The sequence below is a fragment of the Thamnophis sirtalis genome, unplaced genomic scaffold, assembly GCF_051295495.1.
Source record: "Thamnophis sirtalis isolate CommonGarterSnake01/CBP01778 unplaced genomic scaffold, rThaSir2_p1.2 scaffold_3, whole genome shotgun sequence".
In the NCBI taxonomy this organism is placed as follows: Eukaryota; Metazoa; Chordata; class Lepidosauria; order Squamata; family Natricidae; genus Thamnophis; species Thamnophis sirtalis.
This window is the reverse complement of record NW_028261383.1, coordinates 132,696,983-132,722,553: the sequence shown is the minus strand read 5'-3', so window position 1 is coordinate 132,722,553 and position 25,571 is coordinate 132,696,983. Positions and strand designations below refer to the sequence as shown.

At 38.1% G+C, this 25,571-nt stretch overlaps 1 protein-coding gene across 2 annotated transcripts in view; it reads right to left on the bottom strand.

The window, feature by feature from the left end:
* The window catches only part of RPTOR (regulatory associated protein of MTOR complex 1), a 427,126-nt gene that overhangs the window by 44,516 nt on the left and 357,039 nt on the right, over positions 1 to 25,571 (bottom strand). For both annotated transcript variants that reach the window (XM_087710142.1, XM_087710143.1), the window contains exons 25-27: positions 4,861 to 4,966; positions 3,378 to 3,492; positions 2,927 to 3,051 (exon numbers count right to left, since the gene is read on the bottom strand). In XM_087710142.1, the coding sequence (XP_087566268.1) occupies positions 2,927 to 3,051; positions 3,378 to 3,492; positions 4,861 to 4,966 (346 nt within the window). The remainder of the gene's footprint in view (positions 1 to 2,926; positions 3,052 to 3,377; positions 3,493 to 4,860; positions 4,967 to 25,571) is intronic.

Here is a 25,571-nt window from a genome sequence, read left to right as displayed (position 1 = left end):
TTAGTACAGAACATTTTATTTTAGATTAGTGGATTTAAATAAAAGAGGCATACCATTTTCAAAAGCTTTAGAGTTGACACTGGGTCTAGCACTATGGAGATTAAACTTTTCATCATAGTCAATTTCCTAAGAAAAAACTTTCCTAAAAATTAGAGCTGTCATATAAGAAATTCTAAACAATATAGACTCACATATTAAGAATCAGACAAGACATAACATACTGGTTTTCATCAGATTTCCAATTGTACATATCATTCTGAGCTCATACTACCTGTGGTATCTTATTCACTTGGTTGTTTGCTACATTCTTGTTACCCAATAAGCATTTTTCTACTGTGTTTAAGATATAACTCTAGCTCAAATATTTTTTATGAAGCCTCTATACTATAATATGATGCTGAATTTTAGAAGTTTGTCAGTCTGGGACAGTAGTAGACAACCATATATACAATTCTCCAATATTCTGAGACCACATTGCTGAAATTCATCTCCAAATCTGGCTGAATTTTTGCAGCATGATCTCAGGTTGTTGTTTAAGGCTACAAGGATTGATTAAAATAGGGATATAAATCATTTATCTCCCAGGAAACCACCCATTCCTATTTTTTCCTTAATCTCTTTGTAAAAAGATTTTCATCTCTGCATTGTCCAGTAATGTTCTATGAATGACACTTCACTGTGGCCATTCAAAAAATAGAGAGGCTTCCTCGCTTTCTCACACACACCTTCATTATGAAGTTGGGGAAAAAATAACTCATGAGAAGAGGCTTTCTGTGAGTATATATTTAGCTGACTGATTGTCTTGTAAATCCAGGTAGGTTATACTTTATAAGGTCATTGCTTTTAGAAGAACTTTGCAATGATCTTAGCTATAGAACCAAGGTAGCACAGTGGTTAGAGTGCAGTACTGCAAGTTACTTCAGTTGACTGCTAGCTGCAGTTCGGCAGTTCAAATCTCACCGGCTCAAGGCTGTTTCAGCCTTCCATCCTTCTGAGGTGGGTAAAATGAGGACCCAGATTGTTGGGGGCAAAAGGCTGACTCTGACTCTGTAAACCACCTAGAGAGGGTTGTAAAAGCACTATGAAGCGGTGTATAAGTCTAAGTGCTATTGCTATATAGACTTGGGCAGAAGAAGCCAATGAAAGCAGGTGAGGAAATGAAGTGGTGAATAAGCCCTTTCTAAATCCTGGCTGGGTGATGGTGCCTATTATGGCAGGGGAAGAGGGAGAGCTACTGGGCTTATTAGCCTGGAAGAGCTATAATTTTTGGACCTTCACTTATCCCCAAATGTATCTGAAATGTATGGAGGGGATTAGTAAAGTCAGTTATCAAAAAGCATATTTAAGAGGGATGGAAGGGCTCTGGATCCAGAAGTGGCCATGGTTCTTTCCAAAAGCAGCATTCCAAGAAATGGTAGCAGGAACCCCTGTGATAAAAATCAACATTTAGGCCAGGGGTGTTAAACTCGATTTCATTCAAGGTTGTGTTTGACCTTGGGGGAGAGTGTGTGTGTGGTAGACGTGGCCAGCTCAACATCATTCGTGTCAGGGGCACCTGTGGTCACCTGAGTGCTCTGCCAGTGAAAAAGGGCTCCCAAGCTCCATTTTATGACGGCCTCCTGCAACTCTCTGCCAGCAAAAATGGAGATTGGGAGCGTGGCCCTCATGAGCTTTGTTTTCAGTTGCGACAGCCTCTTGCAAACTTCTGCCAGCGAAAACGGAGGTCGGGAGGGCCGCATGGAGATTGGGATCCGGCCCACGGGCCTTGAGTTTGACACCCCTGATCTAGGCACACTTGGAACTACCTAGAGTATCTCCACCTTATTGGAAACAGTGTTAGATGATTGTCTAAGGAAAGATGAAGATTGCCTGCATTGAAATTGAAGAACTAAAAACCAGGCGCTTAATCATTTTAAAAAGAATCCCACATTTCAAATCTTTAAATGGATAACTTTTTTAAAAAAATACAATTTCTCCTTAATTGAATACAATCTATTTTCTAGGACTGGCAATACTCTTTCATTTATATACCCAAGTCCCTGCAGCAATCATAGGAATACCTGGGCCTTGCTTATGCTATGTAATCATGCTCTTAATAAAGGTTATGAGAAGGATATGCTTAGATAATATCTACCCAGTAAATAATATGTTCATAATAATAATGCTGTTTGGGGAGGTTAAGGTAAAGGAGGTTGCTGTATAATGGAATATTCCTGGAGATACTTTTCTTTAAAACTAACCTACCCTGAAGTCTTGTACAACATCTTCTGGTCTGGATACCCCATCTGGTCTTTGAATAGCTTGTTAAAGGATGCATTGTAAAAAGTGGCTATTTTTGATTTAGAAATTAATTAAATATAATCAAAAGAATTACTTTCCAGACACATATTTAATAATTACCCCCTTCTTTCACATTACAAATTACAATTTGGTTAAAAAAACCAACAACTTTTGTTGATCTTCAAGAGATGCACCCAAGGGGTAGACGTGGCTCTTGGGCTTCAGGTAATTCACATTAGTCCCAGAGAGGGAATGCTTTGGAAGAGCCATACCAACAGAAAGTCTGAGGCAAAGTTATGACATGATGTGAATTCCTGCAATTACTGTCAGGAGGAAGATTATGGAAGAGAATCTAATATAAAATTTCTCTCGCCTACTTTCAACATGTTTTACGTATTTGAGAAGAAATGAGGATGGGTGAAGAAAATAGTAAAACACTCATAGGATCATTGTTTATATGATTATCATGGTCTGCTGTGTGATAACAGCTTGCGGGATGACTCAAAAGTTGGCTAGCAGAATGTGTGAAAACAAATAGAGATATATTGTGTCTAAGATTGAATGAATCAGTAAGATGATGAGGCAGACAAAACTTTTGATGCTTCTTAGTTCTATTATCTGCTTTACATAAAAAGAATATACCAACCTGTAGCAGTCAGGAGTAGCGAACAGTCTTGTCCATTCAGATATTCCATGGCAGTGATCCTAGTGTAACGTGGGTTTCCATTGTGAAAATAGTCCAACTTTTCCCCTTTTTCCCAATCCCAAAAACTGAGAAAAGAAGGGGGAAAAAGCAAGAGTAAATTAAATGAAATAAAGTGGAATCCATTAATTAACCTGGCTTTAGGTATCCAGGATATCATTCTGTCGAACGGCTGCAGTTTGCTCCACCCCCCACCCCCCCAGTGTTTCATATTTTTTGATTATTATGTTTTCATTGACTTTTCAGCTTTTGTAGAAAGAATAATAAATTTGAAACTCTGTATAGAAAATCTATACTCAGCCAAGATTATAGTTTTATAAGGCCTTCCCTCTGGGGGCAAGAAGAAGGCACCAGATCAAATAAGACTGTGTGACTTTAAAATCAGTATTTTTACCAGATGCTATCTTTGTCAGCCACTGCTATGCATGGTGTGAACGGATGAAACTTGACTACAGAAGGCATGCCGGGGTTCCTGTTCAGAAAGATTTGATCATCTAGTCTTGAAATACCTAAAAAGTATTTCAGAAAGAATATTAGCATCAATCTTTTATAGTTCACTAAACTGACTGGGCATTGCTTACTGTTTTACAAAAAAAAAATATATCTAAGCTACAGCATAGGAAAACTCTTCAAATTAAATGGAAAAAATAACATAGCCCTTCCATTTTCCTCCAGGTAAATTAATTTATCTTCTTCCAGTCAAAAAATGAAACCATGATCCAGCTATTGTACATCTGATGTACTTCAGCATTATGTGTATATTTCCTGACTGAAAGAGGGCAGCCAGATTTCTCTTATTGCTTGCAACTCCTCACCTGGGAAATCTAGAACTTAAAAGCTCTGAACAAATTAATACATCATTTTGGGTATCAGGCAAAATAAGCAGACAGGTGTCATAAACAGATGTTACAAAGAAATTGAAACTGTCTCATTAAAAAATACAAACAAAAGGCTAAAAAGGATGAGGACCGGCTCACACAAAAGCAAGTTTTTGCCATGAGAAACCCTTATGTGCAGAAAAAAGGGGGGCCATACAGTAAGCATAGAAGAAAGACCCTACCTCCAAAAAAAACCCCTCCTAAATCAATGACGATGAATGAAGTCACTTCAAAAGAACTGAGCTACATGTAAGAGACAGATCATCTCTCTCAAAAAATTGATATTTTGCACTAATCTTTTTCCAGCTGATAACTCAAGATGGGAAACCACCCACTCTCTCTAATTCTGGTTAAAAAAAAAACCCATCTTGTGTCGTGCTCAAAATGTAGGTGAGCAACACATATTCACTCGCTCTGACTCACTATTCTTATTATTACACAATCTATTTTTCATTATTTTATTTTATTTTGCTATACAAAATTTAGGGGGTTACATCAGCAAGATGCAAGGAACTCAAATAATCACAGTTCTTAAACAATAATTTGCAAATACATAAAGAGTTATAAAGAAGCCAGGTGACTTTTCAATAAAACACAGAATAGACTTGAATCCAAAGGCACAGTCGGGGGAAAATAATCTATAAAGGTAAAGAATGCCAATACATAAGAAACTGCAGAAAACCTTGGAAGCATTAGGGACGTTATCATACTTTAATTCTGCCTTTTAGCAGCAGTGGGGAAAATTGCCATTTAGCTTGCAACATCCTTTCTTGTAATTGAAATATAACTTCTACTTTATCTTCATAGAATAGTATGCCAGATGTCTGGGGAGGACATAATCAGATTAGCCAAACTGACACCAAAGATCAATGATTAGTATTGAGGCTCAAGGGTGCATTGTTGAAGCAGGATGGAGCACATAGACATAGCGGAAAAAATTGCCATTTTTTTCTCTTTGGGGCATCAGAAAAGGCAAGAAGAAAGGGGGGGGGAAATCACCTTTTTGGATAATTGCCTGTGCTTGCTTTCGGACTCTAGCATTGCGCAGAAATCGCCACTCCCTCTCTTTGCGGATCTGGCTCTCCAAATCGTGCTCTTCGGGAATCTAATGAAAAGACATGAGAGCAGGACAATTACAAAACAAAACAAAGGAAGAGATTTGGTATATATTCTCACTGTGCGCTTTTTCATTGTTTATTTTAGTGTCCTACTATTTTACAGTCCTTTCTTTTTCTTTTTCTTATTTTATAGAGAGTAGCCCCATAGCAAGACAGGTGGCAAATAAATTTAACAAACATATAAAAATAAATAGCCGTGTATGTGTGAATGCCATTTCAGTTTAATTTCTGAAGCGGTTTAGTGTACTTGTCCCCCATCTCATTCGTGTCAGAGGAAACTAAGGCGCTTCCGTGTTGAAAGGATTAACCAGTGACATCACAATTGCCACGGGGGACGTCTGTGGGAGCTGGAGCAAATGACAGGAGCTCACCCCCCTATGCAGAAGCACCCAGATCTCGAACAGGGGCTCCAATCCAGCATCCTAACCATGTGAGCCACCACGCTCCCCAGGTGTACTGGCTAAGTAGCTGGACTAGAAACTGAGAAACCATGAGTGATATTCATCCCTTAGGAATGGAAGCCAGCTAGGTAACTGGATCAGTCACTCTTCCTCAGCACCACCTACCCCACAGGGTTGTTGTGAGAAAACAGAAAGTTGTACATTATATATGCTGTCCGTCATATAAAATAAAGGTGAGATCTACTAGAAAGCTAATAAATAAATACATTCACTTTCTTCTTTATTTCTGTTGTGAGGAGATTCTTCAGTTTGGCTTGACTAAGAGCAGTAACAGGCAGATGGTTTTGTGCACTTAAACATGCGCCACCTTTAGTGTCTAATGTTATAAATTGTTTAGTTCCAGGCTAATCAAAGCCTGGGCTATGCTTTTTAATCAATTAATATAAATTGTTATACATTACTTTCGCTGGTAATTATTTTCACAAAGCCTAAGGAAAGTGACATTTCTCCTTGAAAATTACAGGGGGAAAAAAGACAGGGCGTATGAAAAGAAAAGAAGCGATGCACTGCATGAATGCAAACTCCATACACCAATGTCAGAATTAGAATCTTCTCAGTAGGGAACAGCTTTCTAAAAATGCACATTTGCAGCCCAGGATTTATAAATCATGTGATTCATCAACTAATATTTTTAAAGCTACAGCTTAATAAGGTCTAAGCCTTGTAGCATGTCTCTTTCTGGCTGTAAGTTCTGATATGAAGAGAGAGGGGGGGAGGGAGGAAGGGAGGGAGGGAGAGAGAGGGGGGGGGGTGAGAGAGAACCTTCTATTATTTTTAAAGAGCCATGTAAATTGAGGAAGCTTATATAAATGACTTATTATAGCAGATCTGTTTGAATCTAGTGACTGCTTGCATAAATCGACAAAGGCACTGAGCCATTTTAACGTCAGTCTCCAAAGCTTTCTTCCATTTAAAAGCAGAGAATGGGATTTTTTACATTATTCTTTTTCGAATACATGGCACCGTGAAGCATGTCTCAGCGAAACATAAATGCAGAAGGTGTAGCAGATGATTGCAGATAAATCCCGTGGGGGGAATTCTGTGGTTTCTTTTTGCACAACTGGAAATACAGTAGTTTGAAAAATGGTTACACTGTCTACTTTAAAACCACAGCTAGTAGAATCAGCATGCTGAAAGCAAAAGATGCTTTGTGGTCTACTTGCAAAAATAAAGTAAAATATTGTTCTCAAATCCTGGTAGAATTAAAACATTCTGGGGAGGAGGAGAAGGAAAAAAATCCCTTCCCCTGAATGAACAAGCTTTCATTACAAAAAAAACCTTATAGGAGCTGGTAGATGACTTCCCCTTTGCTAGTTAGCTTTTCAAGGTAACTAACTATAACCAGAATGCCTCATAAAATGTAATTATAATTAAATGTAAACCAATTAATTATACAATTAACAAATATCAATTTATTTTTTTCTTTTTGTACAGAGATGACACACCGGGTGGAAAAATCCTACAAGTTACAATTAGAAGGAAATTTAATTAAATATGTGAACCACTTTAATTATTTGGTGGTAGGCTTTCAAACATTACCAGGGGAAAGTTGCCCCCAAATTGAGGGACCTTAGGAATGTGTGGATGTTACTATATTTACATTTTTCTTACTAGGCTAACATGGGCTTGGTGCCATAAGTATTATAAAACAAATCTGGTTTTTTAGCTGTGGTGCAGAATCCAAATTTGCTCTTACAAAGGGCATGAAGTGCATTCTCATATATTTTGTTTTTGTAGTGCTCAAATACAGGGATCCCCAAAGTTTTTGATTCTTGAACCGGCAGTGGCTGGGGTGGTGGAGGAAGTGGTTTTGTCTGTGCAACCTAAATCCCATGCATGTGCAAATGAAGCTTCGTGTGTCCACCTGCTGCTTTGGTGGCCCAGTTCCCAACGGGCTGCGGCTCGCTGGTGGTCCATGGCCTTGAGGACTGGGGAGCCCTGCTCTAATGTGCATCAATTATAGTGCTACATTTCCTCAATCTTTCGCTGAAATTTATCTTCACCCAAGCTGATTTAGGCCCTTTAATTTCAGAAGACAAACTTCAATCTATGTGGAAAAGAACCTAAAGAAAATCTGTTTGAACTAGTGGCTAAGGGACCAGGCTAGAATCTGGGAGACGGTGAGTTCTAGTACTGCCTTAGTCATGAAAGCCAACTGAGTGACATTGGGCCAATCACTTTCTCTCAGCCCAATCTACCTCACAAGGTTGTTGTTGTAGGGAAAATAGGGCAAGGAAGGTATGTTGGGCATATTCACTGCTTTGAGTTATTTGCAAAAATAATGAAGATGGGATAAATCAGTAAAATAAAATAAATAAAAGTAATGTTCTGAATGTGTTATCACAATGTTTTAGAACTCTTTAAAGAAAGGAAAAGGAATTCAGTTTTCAGTTGTTTGTATGCTTCTGCCAACTACCTTTCCCATACCACATCACTGACATATTGCAAGGCTTTTATGCTAGGTCAATTCAATAGTATTCCCTCGGTTCTAATCCTAGGCAGCTATCATAGCACATTACTTAGGCAATGTTTCTATCCTCAAGGAATTGGTGAGATGGAGAGCCATCTTCTTCTATGCTGTCTTCTAAGGTTATTGAAGGTCATTGACTCTATCTCCATAGAGTCATTTTAAATGGGGAAGAAAAAAGGAGGAAGGAATGTAGAGAGAAATTGTAGCAGCCCCCTGCCTGGTTCAAACAAGAGTAATATTTTCAGTCAGCTTTATAGCCTTATGTCTCTTTGAACCAGATTACCTGAAAGACTATCTTTTCCCAAGATTGTCTACTTGTCAAATTCAACTAAACAAACTAGGCATGCTGCTGATCCTGTCAGCCCATATTGATTGATGGAAAGTAGAAGAAGGGCTTTCTCTGCTGTAGCCCCTGCCTTATGGAACATTCTCCCCATGGAGATTACATTGGCTTCATCCCTGTTGACTTTTTGCAAAGTTTTAAAAACTTGGCTATTTACCCGGGCCTGGGGTTTGGAATGTGTGAGAAGTCCTGTTACTTGGTTTTATTATTAGCTAATTAATCATCACAGTTCCTGGTTGTACTTATGTATTTTGTGGATGTTTTTTTTTAACTGTTTTAATGTTTACACTGTTTTAGAGTTTCAGAATTGTAAGCTCCTTAAATCACTTGGTTGAGTTGGCTGGCTATAGAAATTCAGTGAATGAATGAATTGATCAATCAATCAATCAATCAATCAATCAGTAATATGACGCTGAATGGTTCTGATTTGGTCACCACCACTGCATGACTGACAAAACTGGTGCCATATGTGGCCTCACTTGATTATTTCCTATTGCCATTATTTCAATTGGAAACTCTTATTGGGGAGGGGGAAATTATGCTTGATGCTACATAGCCAACCTGTCTGCTTAAAATTCAGTGAACACCAGATAATAAACATAAATCTACTTTTAATGTTAGCGTTTAAAAATGTCAGCAAAAACTAAATCTGGAGATGAAATAAGGAAAATGCATCGGCTGAAAAAAAAAAAAGGCTTCTGGCAAGAGTAGCTTACCCAAGTCCCTTTGATCTACAAAACTGGTAGAATTTGCTTGAAACCACTTGGTGTAGAGATCTGCCACGCTAACTTGCTCATTAAAGCTAGTTTCTATAAATGATGATCCTACTGATTAAGCTATAGCTTAATCAGGTAGCTTTCCAACTGCAAGCAATTTCTATTTTAGCTTAAAGAATCCCTCTTTCAGTTCTTAAAACTGCCTGCATTTTGCAACTGCAGTAGTTTACAACTATTTTTTAAAAATAAATTAAAATAAAGCTCAACCCAAATCCATCACTCAGTCATCCACAGCTATTGCTACTGACCCAAGGCATCAAATATGCAAAGCTCATGGCTTTTATCAGCACCATCAAAGCTGGTTCTGATCAAGGATTTGGAAGGGTTCTGAAAAGAAATATGCAGCTGCATTGTTTGCATGAAAATACACATTTTAATGAAATAATAATATTTTATAATGAAGAAGATAAGAGAACACTGCCTTTGATTATTCTAATTAGGCTTGCTATTTTCAAAGACAAATATTCAAGTTAAGCTCTTTTGCTTTCATGCCCATCTCTTTTGAAATTATTATTCATGACACGGTGAACATTTTGCTGAAAAGAAAGCCAATGTAACTTAGAAACCGATATGGTGCCCAGACAGATTTGATTTTGTTGCTATTAAAGAATCAGAAGTAGTTTCTTTTTAACGTTGTTCTAAAAAAGAACTGTACCTTATAGAGAACTTTAAGTGAAATACCATTTAGATTGGTCATCAGTACCTAGTCCATTCAAGACATGTTAAATAGGAAAATAACTGCTCTCTGTTGCTTCAAAGGTCAGGAAAGCAAATGTGGGCTAAATATTAGTGGAAGCATTCTAATAATTTAAGATATTTGAATGTGGTCCACGTTGGATAGCCATCTGCCAAGAATACTGTGGCAACATCCTGAATTGCAGATTTCAAATCAAGAAAAGAATTTAAACAAACAACCTTGAAGATTTTTTTCTCTCTACAATTCTACGTAATCGAGGATAATCATCAAACTCGTATCACATGGACTCAACCTACCCAGTAAAAATATAATCAATCCAAGTTAAATCATATTACTATGCAAATTGCTTCTTGGGCAGCCCTTCTTCTTCAAACAAATCATAAGAGAAATTACTTTGCTAGATAACCAATTTTTAATTTTTTTTCCTCCAGCTGTTTTTTTTTTTGCAACAATCTAAGGCTTATTACATGGGGAATGACAGACAGCAGCATCATGGAATAACCAATTTCAAGTTAAAATGCACCTAAACATATTCAAGTAGAGAAACATTACACTTTAATGAATACCTCATTTTACAGTAATGTATCAGAAGAAGATATGAAAAGGTGGTATGAAGAAAGTAAATGGCTTTAAACTGCAATCAGAAGAGGCCTGCGAGAAATGAGGGGTAGAGAGGCAGAGCAACACTCATGGGGGAAAAACATAAGTTGACAAGGAAGAGGTGATTGTGAACAGAGCTAGAGGACAGTAAACAAATAACAGAGATTTGAGATTGAGCAGCTATATAACTGGAGGAGGTATTAAATACAACACAGAAGGAAAAAGGAGGGACAGAAAAGGTTGGAAGAGTTTTAAAAGGCAAAAGCCAAGGAAGAAACAAAAGAATGAAAGCAAAATAGATCAAGTCATCTAAGAAGGACAGGTGAGTCAGCTGTGGTCAGTTAACAAATCACAGGTTGGGAGAAGAAAGTACAGGTAGTCCTTGACTTGCAACAGTTTGTTTAGTAACCATTTAAAGTTACAATAGTACTGAAAAAAGTGACATAACCGTTTATCACACGTTGTGGCATTGTGGCATCCCCATGATCACATGATTAAAATTTAAACACTTGGCAACAGACTCATATTTATAACAGTTGCAGTGTCCTAGGTTCATGTGGTCATCTTTTGTGTCCTTCTGACAAGCAAAGTCCACGGGAAACCAGATTCACTGTACAACTGTGTTATTTAACTTAACGACTGCAGTGATTCACTTAACAACTGTGGCAAGAAAGGTCATAAATGGGGCAAAACTCACTTAACAAATGTCTCATGTAGCCACAAAAATGTTGGGCTCAATTGTGGTCATAAGTTAAGGGCTACCTTTAGACTATTGCAACTGTACCCTCACAAAACAAGCTAGCCATGAAATAGAGTACAGCCCCAATAGTAATATACTTCTGGTTGGGCATATCATCCCCAACTGTGAAGTTCAGCTCAGCTCTGCAAGACTGGAAGTGGATGAAGTGAAAGGCAAGTGGAGATGGCCTGACTGTAGAAGTTGCATCTTTACTGAATCAATGTAAGTGTGTATGTTGTTCAGCCTTATCCCATATGTTTATACCCATATGCAGTTGGGTAATTTATATCTAGCTCTTTGGTGCTGAATTGCCAGCAGAAGATAAGGCACTGCAACACAGCGTGCAAAAACCTGATTAAGCTTCTTCTTGATTTATATATTCCTAATAAAACTGGACTACAAAAGTATCCCGCTCCTTCTTCCAAATAAATTGTGTCTATGCTAATAGGTGCCTTAGTTTTGTTGCTCTGAAAAAATGAGAGTCAAACTATACATACACAAACAAAAGGAAATCTACATGCCTTGCAGGTGGAAAATGTTTTTAGAAAGTGAATGGTTGGTCCTCACTGCCATAACCAGTTTGATGCCCTCCAGGTACTTTGAACACATTTCGCTTCCATCCAGATGTTTAAGAGTTCATCTTGATAAAAGAAGCAGGCTCTCTCCCAAACAATGTCCAATCTAATGGATGAGTGTGCGCTTACATTTGCGAACTGGTAGTGAAAGTAAGTTGATTTCATCCCTGCTCTGGGGTCTATGATACTGCAACATTTGTAATTTTGGGACTTTGTCATAAACACTTGAGGGGGGGAGCTTATCGCATAACTTCGAACGATTACTAAGTGACTTGTAATTTGTGGATTACCTGTACTAATCAGGTTTGATTCTAGTTAACTTCTGAGTTTAAAGGAAGTCAGGCAAGTCTTGGAGTTGGCTTCATTCATGCTTATGAGAGGAAAATACAAGCCGGGTCATAAGGAAGCAGCCCTCCTTAGAGCATTTCCTTTGGATACAGCAATGGCCCAATCTTATTTTATCTAATCTAATTCAAAGGCATCCAGTCTTTTTAGTAGCTAAGCAGGCAGTCATCAGTACCCTCTAGTATTTTTCCATTTTCAACAACTTCTTCTCAGCTAATGTAACAACACTCTCACACACCTCTAATTAATAAATAATGGTCTGGATTTATTTATTTTTAAAAAGCCTTTTTTGTACTCTAAATTAGGATGCACTATCAGACATGTTCTTAAGACAAATGCAACATTTTATCCTAGCTGCAGAGAAAAAAACACATCTGTGGACCATTTGGATGCAATTAAGGTACAGATAAAAAAAATGAAAAGCCAAGAGATGGGCTCTGCTGATTCAACCAAACACGCAGTTTAACAAAATAAATAAAATAAAATTTAAAAAATGAATAATCTAGCCAGATCCCTGATGCAGAAAAATTTCTTTTGTGATTAAAGATTAAAATATTTGGGACTTTTTAGTTGGGAAAAAACATGACATTAAAGTGAGGGCAGAGTAGAGATTTATAAAGCAAATAAAAGAATGAGGAGACAAATGTTTTTTCCTCATGCATTATATGGGAACTGAGGGCCATCCAGCAAAACTGAGGCAGGAGATTTAAGAGAAAATATTCTTCGATCAAGGTCTAATTAGCACATGGTGTTTACTCTGCTGAGGTACAGTAAAGTTACTGGCTTAAATGACATGACAAAGAACCATCTGGTTTAGTGTAGATGGCTAAGCAGAGTTCTAACTCATCTACATCAATTGTTGGAAAGGCCAACTGCCTCTGCATCCTCTTGTGAGCTTCCCGAGAGACTTGGCCTACCCTGCAGAATGTAAAGTCCTGGGCTTGAAGGACCGTGGGTATACGCCAGTAGGGCCTCCCTCATGCTACATTCGCCTTGCCTATGCTTCCTTCTGTCTTTAAAAAAGCCTGTCTGTGATAAATGAAATATAAGCTTTTGTTCTATTCTCTCTCCTGTGTGGGTTTCCCAGAAGTGTGAGGGCGTTTGGAATAGTGTTAGATGATTAGGATTATGATAAGCTGCGGATTTCTAATACTTTTTGGCCTCCATTCAGAAAGAAACCAATTACAATTCAGAAAAAGACATCTCCCGAGCTGTCTCATGTAAAAGCTAATGAAGCTGTTCTGCTCTTTACCCAGATCAAGATGAAAACAATCAGAGAAGGTTGAGGAAATAGTGGCAGACAGTAGATTTATCAGTTGCAGCAACAAATCACTTTATAGGAATCACTGTACTGATTCCCAGTGTCAAATCTGTTTCTTCCAAAGCTTTTTTCCATTAACACTTTATATTCCTGATCACAGCAATGCAGTGTTTTGAACTGGAGGCAAAAACATGATTTGAAATGTTTGTGTGTAAACCAAATATATATTTTTCTGGGATTGCGCAACCCAAGGAAGAGATGTAGACAGTTGTAGTTGTAGTGCAGTTGTAGTGAATGGGCAGGCTACCATGCTAATAAGCCCCCCTTTCCAAACCGGGCATGATCAAAGAAGCCGGAAATATGAAGGCATTACTACTACTCAGTGGTGAAATTCAAATTATTTACTACTGGTTCTGTGGGCGTGGCTTGGTGGGCATGGCAGGGGAAGGATACTGCAAAATCTCCATTCCCACCCCACTCTGGGGCCAGTCAGTGGTGGTATTTGCTGCTTCTCTGCTCAACATTTCCCCTTCTGGTTCTCCAGAACTTGTCAGAACCTGCCAAATTTCACCCCTGCTACTTCTATTGAATTTTTGGAAACTTCAATAGGAATTTCCCATACTCATTTATTGAAGTGGAGGGTGAAGAGATTGGATAACCATTTGTACAGAATGGTTTAAGGTCACCGGCCTTGGGCAGGGGGTTTGACTTGAAGATCTCCAAGGTCTCTTCCTGCCCTGGGATTCTGTGGTTCTGATTCTTGCCACCTGGACGGAGTTGCCATTTGGGAAATCAACTATGAAGGACCTCCCCTCCGATCTTTTGGCTGTTTATATCTAATATTTCTGCCATGGCTTTTCCACCCTCCTCACAATTTTTCACGTACCTTCATTGTCTGCAGCCTGCCTGCCACCCCCTCAGGCCAGACACCAAGCTGCTGGTTCAGACATACTCCACATTTTTGCTAAAGGTCTAGGCATGGCTGAGAATAATTGTACCTACACAATAAGATTACCTCAATTCCCTTTTTTCTACTGGAGAAAAAAAGTGGTTTTATTAGTTTCCATCCAAGGAGCAACAAGAGGAAAGATTCCAACCAGCTAAGTAAAAAGGAAAAAAATAATGTGGGGGGGGGGAACACATTGTTCTAAAAATCCCAATGTATTTCAAGAGAACAGTTAAAAAAAAACAACCCCACAAAAATGAATGGACGTGTTTGCAGTATATGAAACACATTTTAAACAAACCTTAAAACATACATTAATATAGCTAAAGAAAGCATATCTACATATATCCCCAAAGAAGGTGAAAAACATTGTGAGATTAAAGAGCACAAAGAATATACAAAAACTATACAACCCTCCAAAATTAAGTTCAAGCCAAAAACTGGGTACTGAGGTGGGAAAGAAGAGAAACAGCTTTGTTCCTCTGAGCCTCTGATTAAAAGGGGGGGGGGGAATCTACAAAAGACTGGAATATCTATGGAAGCAAACTACTGCAGTGATCAGTTTCTCCCTAAGGAATAAGGAACAGATTTAGCTAAAAATATTGGACATAAGAAATATTTTTTTAAACTTGAGAACTGTATACTAATTAAGATCTTTATTGCTTTTGAGGTTTATTTTCTCTTTGTAAGTCCACTGGCTCTATGACCTGGACACAACCCAACAGCTTCTTTTAAGTTGCTCAGTCTTTTTTTCCCCGTGTATTATTTCTACAAGGCTTTTAGCAGCATTGTATATTTAATTTCTCCAACACCGATTATGTTTTGCACGAGACTTCAGTTAAAAGGAATATTTATGCCCTCCTTTTTTCTGTACACACATAAACACACAGATTTCCCCCCCCCCCCGGGTTTATAACACTGATAAATCTGAACTAATTATCCCCTGCGAGGTTGAGCTGATTTTCAAAGGGGTATGCATGATTTCCCTAGTCACATGCCTCAGTGCTATAGAGCCAGGAAACGGCATATAGAATTCAATTCATTTTTATCAACTTCTTTTTCCTTCTACTTGTTAGTAAGGCCCTCAGGCTGTGGGATCTTTGTCTATCTCCATATTGGGGTTAGAGAAGAAGATGCTTTGGAAGGCAGATAGTGAACTGCACTGACTACTAAGCAGCTACACAAGGTAACATATTTCTGGGAAAGGAAGTTTGCGACCTCCAAAGATTCACTGTTTGGATTCCACTCTGCTACTACATAGTGCAAAGGATCTTTCTGCCTTCAAATCCAAAGCATTATACAGCTCACTTTTTAGAATTCCTTTGGGCCACAACAGAGGTGGGTTGCCAATTTTTCTGCTACCAGTTCGGGCATGCTCCTGTGTGCACTTCTGCGTGTGTGTGATGCTTTTGTAGATGCTGAGCCTCCCGCCGCTGCTACTACCAGTTCACCTGATCCAGGCTGAACTGGGAGCAACCCACCTCTGGGCCACAACTACCACAATCAGAGGTGGTATTCAGCAGGTTCTAACCAGTTCTGGAGAACCGGTAACAGAAATGTTGAGTACTTCGGAGAACCAGTAAATTCCACCTCTATCTGGCCCCACCCCCATCTATTCTCTGCCTCCCGAGTCCCAACTGATCGGGAGGGAATGGGGATTTTGCAGTAACCTTTCCTTGGAGTAGGGAGGAAATGGAGATTTTACAGTATCCTTCCTCTGCCACGCCCACCATGCCACCCCCACCAAGCCACCCCCACAGAATTGGTAGTAAAAAAATTTGAATCCCACCACTGACCACAATGTTAAAGAATAAATATATTTATTAAGAAAGAAGAATAAGTGTAGCTCAGAGTTGAAACGAGGGGTCTTTGGTGCTCGCTGAGCTTTCTTGCAGATGTTTCATTGTCCAAACTAGGTAACCATCAGTGTGACTAGCTCAGAGAGCACCAAGGACTCCTCAAACAGGTTTACAGATGCTTTTTAGTATGTTTCTCTACATTTACATAAGAGTGTATTTCCAGTCACAATGTCTGATTTTCAAACAACAAATCTTGGAATCTGTTCTTAGACCTAACAACAACTTATGTAATTCCAAGTTCAGTTTTAAGTATTTTCAGAACTCCGGAGGTGGTGGTGGTGAAGGCAAGTTTGATTTAATGAACATGCTTGCAAGTATAAATTACAGGTCTACCCAGCAAAAAGGATGAATATTTTTCTTCTGATAAAAAGTTTGATTTGGTAGTCAATATATCATGACCTTATTGATTTCTGAATCAAGCTGATGATTTATAACCTTATCAGTCCCTGTGCAAAAAAAGGAAAACCTTGACAAAAATCCATTGGCCTCCTCTCCTTCAACACTTTTTTGACTGCTACATTTGCTACTACATAGCTGGCACGAAATAAGCTAAAACATTTGTCTATTGATATTTAACTTACATTTCAGCATTGTGTTAATGCAATTAATTAAAATTCCCAGAAGGCAGAAAAAGTCTTTATTTCTTCGTAAACCAAGTGGGTATTTGCAGGAGAGAGATAGAACAATGTGGATTAAAAGAATGTGGGTTTCTTGCATGTGAATTCATAGTTACATGAAAAATGACATAATTGAAAAGGATAGCATATGGTAATTTTCCTCCTTGATTGCCAAACCATACAGATCTTGTTTCATAGATTCAGTATTAAATTGCGATACATTTTAAAAACTATTTTATAGAACATTATTTTAAAAATGTGCCATTTCGGATACCATCATGGTCTGAGCAATATTTGTTGTATCTATTTAAATATATACATACATACATACATACATACATACATACATACATACATACGCCCCAGATTCAAAGAAGTCCTCATGACCATGTAGGCATGGCCATATAGCTTTGTTGGTAGCATGTGGAAGTCATTTGCTATTGTATCTTGGGGGATGCTATTTCAATGATCCAGTCTAACAAATAATTTTGGGATTTTCTAATAGCCAAGTACAAGTAATCCTCAACTTACGAATGTAATGGAGCCTGCCCATTACATTCATAATTTGAGGATTCGTAAGAGTGAATCATGTAACTTGAAAGTAACCACTCCCTCCTTTCGTCTACGCATTTGCTAATCAAATGCAGGGGCCGTTATGTGCATGAGGTATCTCAGTGCAAAGCCCACTTTTGCAGAGAATGGGTGCCTGAAGTCATGTGAAAAGCATTTGCAAGTTGACCAGTAGGCTGGAAGGGAAATCGTCCTGCTCTCCTCTCCCTCGAGTGGGAGAGTAAAGTGAATGTGGCAGTGCCTCTGGGGTCATTTGTAAGGGCAAAAGACTGCTATGCTACTGCAACATTTGTAATTTAGAGACTTTGTCATAAATGCTTGGGGGGGGGGAGGCTTATCATATAACTTCAAATGGTCACTAAGTGACCTGCCATAACTTGTGGATTATCTGTACTAATCGGTTTGATTCTGCTTAACTTCTGAGTTTAAAGGAAGTCAGGCAAGTCTTGGAGTTGGGTTCATTCATTCTTATGAGAGGAAAATACAAGCTGGGTCACAAGGAAGCAGCCCTCCTTAAAGCATTTCCTATGTCTGTCTGTCAATCTGACTTGTCTGAAGAATATTCTAACTCCTACTTTTGGCCAATCAAGTGGCTGATATGTTTCAGCTAAAGCTGAATCCATGCCTCTGACTAGCCAGAAAGCAAAACAGGGAGTTGTAGGCACGGCCTTGTCAATGCCTCTTTCCATTCACCTCCCTCAGTTACAACAGTCTCAAGATGAAGCTCCTGATCCAAAAGAGGCTGACAGAGGGACTCATTCACAGGCTGCCATGTGACACTGGGTACAACTGCAGACGCACAATCACGATAAACAAAAGGTAAATATTTCCCATGTCCAGTTGTGTCCAACTCTAGGGGGCACTGCTCATCTCCATTTCTTAGCTGAGGGAGCCAGTGCTGTTCAAAGATCCTTTTTGTGGTCATGTGGTAAATATGACTCTATGCCAAAGGTACATGGAACACTGTTAACTTCCCACCAAAGTGGTACCTATTTATCTACCCACATTTGCATGCTTCTGAAGTGTTGGATCGGCAGGAGCTGGGGCAAAGAACAGGAGCTCACCCCATCGTGTGGCACTTGGATCTCAAACCCAGTCTGTCAGTTTTCCAGCTGACAAGGTCAGTGTGTTTTAACTGCTGAGCCATCACACCTCACTCATGATAAACAAAGAGTGTAAAAGAAACATCATTAGTGCACTGCTTGCTGAAAAAGAGAGGTGACATTTGACAAGGTGACATCTGACAAGGGAATGTGGTGAGGAGGCAAAATAACAAAATGAAGTTCAGGAGATGTGGGAGAACCGCGTTCCGAAAGTTATCTCTGTAGTTGTGGTTCTCTTTTTAAGTGTTAAAGAACAGACCAAAATAACCTGAAATGTTTGTTATTGCTTAGACAACACTAAATAAAGTATTTTATGTATTTGGGGAATCATCAATTTCTCATATAAAAGTATTCGTTTTTCAATCAAGTACAACACACAAGAACATATTGGAGACTGTGATCTCACTCTAAAGGGAAAAAATCAAGAATAATTAGGTATTGAATTAGGAAAGAAAGAATTTCCAAACTGGCCCAAAGAGCAAGGCAAATACACATTTATCTGTACCATTTAAAAATTCTCAGCTTCTTTCAACGTGTCTCAAATGGCTTGAGTAACATAGTTACTAGGCAGCTCCTTTATGCATTTTTAGAGCATGTACAGTATTTTACAATGTAATTGTTTGGTAGTACAAATTGAGCTTGCTTACACACTTACCCCAGCCCCCCCCCCCATATATATCATTCAGGGGTGCTAAATAATATATATTCCTTTAGATAGGATTCAATTAATATTTATAAGATTGAAAAAGGCTGGTCAACCTGGCTCACTTTTAGCTGAACCTTGGTCCATCTGAAGACAACATGTGCTTAATTTCTTCAGTAAAACTGAAAGAAGATTTCAGAGACAGAAAAGACTCAAAGGTTGAAACAAAACCGTCAAGATAGGAAGCATAACTGCATAATCTCATAGCAGAGCAAGGAATAGTGGAAAAACTAAATGTCCAAATATATTAACATTTCTTGGTTTCAGCAAATATAGCCAAGAACACAGTTCAGAATAGGACCAAAAAGAGAACAGTAGTTAAAAGAAAGACATTAAACAAGTGTGGTAATCTTGAAATGTGGTAGTGGGAATGAATGGGAAGAAAACTTACTTAAAATAATTTTTTTTTTTTTTAAAAAAAGTACATTTTATTTATTTCATTTTCATTTTCATTTTATACAATCACTTATATACTGTGCGTAACAAAAAAACAAAGAGAAAAAAATCCACCATAAAAAAAAAAAACCCAACATGACACTTCAATCCCCCATACACCCTCTCTTCTCCCCCTCCAACTTTCATTTCTCCCCTCCAACATTCCCCTCTTCTACTTCCCTTCCCCCTCAGACATCTCCCCCTCCCTCCATCTCACCCTCCTTACATTCCCTCTCTCTCCCTCTTTACTTCTCCCTCCTCTTTCCCTCTTCTCCTCACTTTGGTGTATCCCTACAATTAATCTATTCAGTTTGTTTTTTTAAAAAAATAAAAGAGAAAAAGAAAAAAAAAAGGGGAAAAACGAGCCGCAGTATACAAGTGAACTCTTATTGTTCTAAGAATTGAAACTGTAATTCCACCCTCCCCCCTCCCCCCTATAATCCCCCCTCCCTAACCCCCTTACGGCTTCGCAGGTCCCATACCCGGCATAATTCTTTAACAAGCACTTGAGTATAATAAAGCCAGCTAACTTTAAAATAAAAAAATAAATAAAAGAAAAGCCAAAAAAAAAGAGAATAGTAAAAAATAGAAAAGAAAAGAAAAAACACACACACACACAAAAAGAAAAGAAAAACAAGAAGGGTCAATAAACCCACTACGTTAACACAGCTTCCCATCATCTGTAAATCTTAAACAATGTAGCTCATTCCAAATTTCGGTTATTTTACTACTTGCAGGGTTTCAAACTGTATTAGAGCCAGGTAAGTTAATCAATTAGGGTTCCCCAACTAAAAGTCTCATTGCTTTGTCTATCTATTCAGACCTTTAATTTATCTCTTTTTTATCCGAATATCCAAACCTTTCTATAAAACCATTAAACTCAAGTACTTCTTTCATTTTTCATTTCCAACATCTCCCTTTCTATCCTTACCCACCTCCACATGTAAATTTTTTACCTTCCACCCTGCCTTTATCCATATCCACATATATATTTTATCCGTGTCCATTGCTCCTCACATATTTACTCCACCTTCCTGGAGACTCTCCGACCAATCTTTCTTGACCTTATATTGAAGTAGCAACTCAAACAAACATCAGTTTGCATTCTAGCCCCAAGTAGTCTAATTAAGCTTTCGCTACCCTTCCCTCTCCCACGCGCCTCCCAACTCCGTTCGTCCCTGACCACAACTCAAAAAGATCGCAATCTCCGCTCTCCTCGCCTAGGAAAATAATTCATGCGCAGTTTGAGCTAGAGTTCAAACAAATCTTATATACAATATGTGTCCACAATCAGCAACGCTTCTTTCAGTCTCCATGTCTCATCATCGATATACAACTTTTCCATTTTATCCCAGACAGAAATCATAAAGTTTTAAGAACATCGCTAAGTCTTTATTCTTTAGTCTTCTGCCCTTCCGGAAGAGGAAAGCAACACCCTCCGCCTTGTAGCCACGTGTCTTGCTGCTTGTCTTCTCCTTCTCCTTGTCTCTCTCCAGGTCCGGATGAGTCAGGAAGTCCCGCCTTCAAGGTCTCGTAGTAAAATTCTCGGGCTTCACAGACAGAATTAATACGGTGTTTTTGGTTGCCAAATGTAACTGTAATGCCAGCTGGGACTTCCCATTTGTATGGAATCTGAGAATTTCTGAGTTCTTCGGTTAAGAAAGCATACTCTCTCCTTGTTCTTAATATTTGAGATGGTATCTCTTTAAAAACAATCAAGTCCTGTCCATCAATTCTCAACCTCTTGCTGTAAAGCCTCTGTATTATCTCATTTCTGGATTCCCTTGTGGTAAAGTATATAATTATGTCCCTCGGAAGCTGTCGCTGTTTTGCTACCCACGAATTCTGGCGGTAAATTCTTTGAATCTGCCAATCAAAGTTAAGTCCCGGACTTCCCACCAAGCGGCTAAGAGCCTCAAAGAAAATCTGTTTCAAATTCTCCTGTTGGTTTTCACGCAGTCCTCTAACTCTTATTGCGAAGGCAGTCTTATTATAATTTATCATGACAAGTTGTTTTTGAGCATTTTCAATTTCCTGTTGTAACGTTTGAATTTTGGATATCAAATTAAGGTTAGTTTCTTCCAAAAGTTCCAATTTGTCCTCCGTTTCAGCAATATAATCTGTCATGACTGTCATTACTCCGATCATATCCTCCTTTGCCTGAGCAATTTTAGCATCAAATTGATCATATAAATCCGATATCAGTTGATTAATTTCCTGTCTAAAATCATTAAGCGTTTTGAGAAGAAATTCTTGTGTTAACAAATCTCCCGTGGAGGGTGTAGGAGGCAAGGGTAGCGGCTTCATAGCAGTTTTTTGAGATATGTTATTAAGGAAGCGCTTCTGTTTAGATTTGGGAGCCATTCCAGAGTAAAAATAAAAGACAAGCAATCAAGCGAGCCAAGAATCAAAATCTCTGCTCCCCTCAGTTAATCTTTTAGCAATTAGTACGGAGAAGCCTTCAGGAGGGTAGGGCTGACTAAGTACGTCACATCAAACACAAAAGCTACAAGATCGCCATCTTGTGACGCAGCTAAAAAAAAAAGGGAGCCTTTTGCGAAGTTGAAGCTGGTATTTTAGATAGTAATGGAAGAAATTCCTCAGGAATGGTCCCCGCCCGGATTGATTTTTAAATAGCTTAGCTTTGTCCTGGGGGGGGGGGCAATCTGCCTAGGGCTGCAAAAAAGGCAGCGCGGAAAACTGTCCGGAGTAAAGGCTCAGCTAATGTTGAACCTCTTCTCCATTCACAGCAAAAAAAAGCTATGAATTACAAAGAGATCCTAACGACTGACCTTCTCCCTGCCCCTTTCTGCCAGAAAGGGGAGATATCTATAGATCTTATAAGATATACGAACCAGAATCCTGACAGGAGCTTCGTTGAGCTCCCGACGGCGGCAGGCTCCTCCCCCCGAAGCCAATAATTTTGTTGATTTAAGCAGATATGGAAACAGTTCCATATTCTAAGTGTATCTAAGGAGATACACTTACAGGCTTCATAACGTAATCCTTTTCCTTCTCTACATTATACTGCTGGAAAAACCTCTCTATTTAACAATGTTGTAATTTAAGGAATTTAAAGCACTGCAGATATGGTTAAATCCCTGTTTTGTTAACCACTCAAGTACTCACATAAAATACATACAGACAATGTGCACAAAAGCATGCATTTTGATTAGGAGTCTGGAGTGATTTAATAGATTAATAAGATACCACTCTGGTGAAAAGCTATTTTCAGAAAGCAGACAAATGCTTTTAATTATAATTGGGACTTTATATATTATCCATTTCAAATGTTAAAATAGCCACTATTACTCTATTTTTTTCTTTTAAAATACTAATTTTTGGATGTGGAAACAAATAGAAAATCTCAGTTTGTCCCAAAAGATTTTCAGGCATTCCAAATGCTTAAAGCTTGCAAACATCCTACATTACTAACATTTCCAAATGTTTCACTTGGTACGTACAATAGCTATTAGGAGAAAATTATTTATGTATGTTTTGTGACTGAAGTACCAACTATTTACTACTTAAGTCATTGCTTTGGTAATTAATATTAAAAATAGAAAATCAGGTTTGCAAATTGATTTATGCATTTATCACACTTATATGGCCCCCAATCTCACCAAAAGCATCTCCAGACAGCATACAACAACTAACAAAAAAATATAAAAATAATTATTATAAAAATATAAGTCATTATTAAAAATTAAAATATTTTTTTTAATACTGCAGATTGTGTCATTATGAGACAAATGCCCTCTAGAGCCACAGTTGTTTCTTCATGCAATAATTATACACTCCAGTGCTTAGTAGTCATTGATTCTTCGTCTTTTTTCCTAGTCCCTCTCTGGCAAAATTTGAGCCTGTAATATATGTTGGAGCATCAAATGTAAACTACATCATTTCTATTAACTGAAAATAAAATGCTGCTGTGATAATCAATATAACAGCAAGATAAAGTTTAGTCTTCTAAAAATAATAGGCAGGCATAGACAGACTGCTGAGAGGTCTTTATTTTACTTTTACAAAAGACTTCTCTCATAAATGACCTCCTGAAATATGGTCATTGCCTAAAAAGCTGAAGGGAATGGGATAGAAAGTTCATTTCCAAATGATGATGTAAATCCCAAAAGTGCCCAACAGCAAAGAGGCACCCTGGAATAAAAATGAATGAGTCAGATGATAAGCCATAGACAGAAATCCATTTATGCTGATCAACCTTTTATGTAACCTATTTATTATTTGTGGCAGTGGCAGCCATTCGCAAGAAAATATGCAACTGCTTTAAATAGTTGAACGTGGCTTTTACAGTCGTACTCCTGCATACCCTTCCCCAGATTGAATCCAAACCATTGCCATCAATGGAATATCAGTCTCTCAGAGATCAGAGGTGCCTTGCCCCTGCTGATATGGCAAGGCATCGAAAATTTGGTTTTGCAACCCTGCCTGGGGCCCTGATAATTTGGGTCAACCTGTTTCTTGGTCTTGATTGGGTTAATCAGCTGCTATGTTATTTTATGTTATTCTAGTTGATTTTAAACTGTTTAAACTTGGTTTTTTTTACTATGTTTTTATTCTGCTTTTTTAGCTGTTAGCCACTGAGGGTCATGTACAGGTAATTTCTGCTTAGTGACTGACTTGTTTAGTGACCATTCATAGTTACAACAGTGATGAAAAAGTAACTTTTATAACCAATCCGTGCCTTTGCACACATCTGGAAAGTCAAAGAAAGCTGAACTAACAGTCATCGTTTCACTCAGCAATGCTTTGTTTAGATATGGAGTTGCCAGAACCACTTGTAGTCACTCTTCAATGACTACCTCTATATGAAATAGGCAGCCATATAAATTTATGAAATAAATAACCTTAACAGATGTCTTATATTATCTTATCACCTGTTGCAACAATATCAGTAAAAATTATTCTATGCATCAGAAAAATATGGCGTACCCATTCTACAGAGCTATTGATCAGGGGTTATCCAATAAATTCCCTCATTTCCCTCATCTTCAATCTCTAAGCCATTTTGTCTCTCTAACCCTATTATGTGTGGATATTTGAAGAGATTTTGAAAGGAGAGGAGATGTAAGAGAGGGGAGAAGAGAAAATCTCATTACATGAACTCATGTATGCAGAGAAGACCCTTCTTTGCATCCTGATACACATTTTGGAATGTGTAACTAGAACTATATTAATATTCCATAAACTCATACTGTAGATTTCCATGGAGACAGTTTATTTTGAGATTTCCCCCAATATTATCTAATACCACATGTTTATTTTCATATAAGTGCTATGGTTTGGTTTTCACTCCAGCAAGCATTATAACTCTTAGGCTTAGCACTCCACTTGTTATTCATATCAAGAATAAAAATACACATCTGGTCCTATTCTGGCTACCAGGATATACTTCTTAATATTCATTGCATAACCATGGCATTATTACGAAAATTCTACTTATGAGCACAACATGACTGTCAATATATGTGTAATCCGAGTCAACTATTATTATAATGCTTCATTAAATATGATAGAAACTCCTGGATAATTTTCTCATATGAAGATCGGACTTTTACTAATCAGATAATAATATTTTGCCTGAATTAAATTATGCCTTAGGCCTAGTATTATTATCTACCACAATTTAATTTTTCTCAATATCTAAGGTGACAGAGTTGTTCTATTCTCAATATATCTTTTTTTTTCTATGATGTTTTGTATGGGGATCATAGAATCCCATGGATACTCTTCATTCTGCCAAGGTTCTTATTTATTATGATATATTTTCATGTAATGTCAAGCATTTTAGATATTTGTTCTGAAGTTCATCTGAGACAAGAAAGAGGTAGAATGTTAATTACCACAACATTCTCATGTAGCATAAGAGTGTATGACTTAAATAAACAATAAATTAGGAGCTTACATATTACAGCTTTTCACAACAAACAAATTCATAGCATATAAGCTAAAAACTGGACTATATTTGTATAAAATCCTTAAAGGTAAAGATTCCCCTCGCACATATGTGCTAGTTGTTCCCGACTCTAGGGGGCAGTGCTCATCTCTGTTTCAAAGCTGAAGAGCCAGCGGTC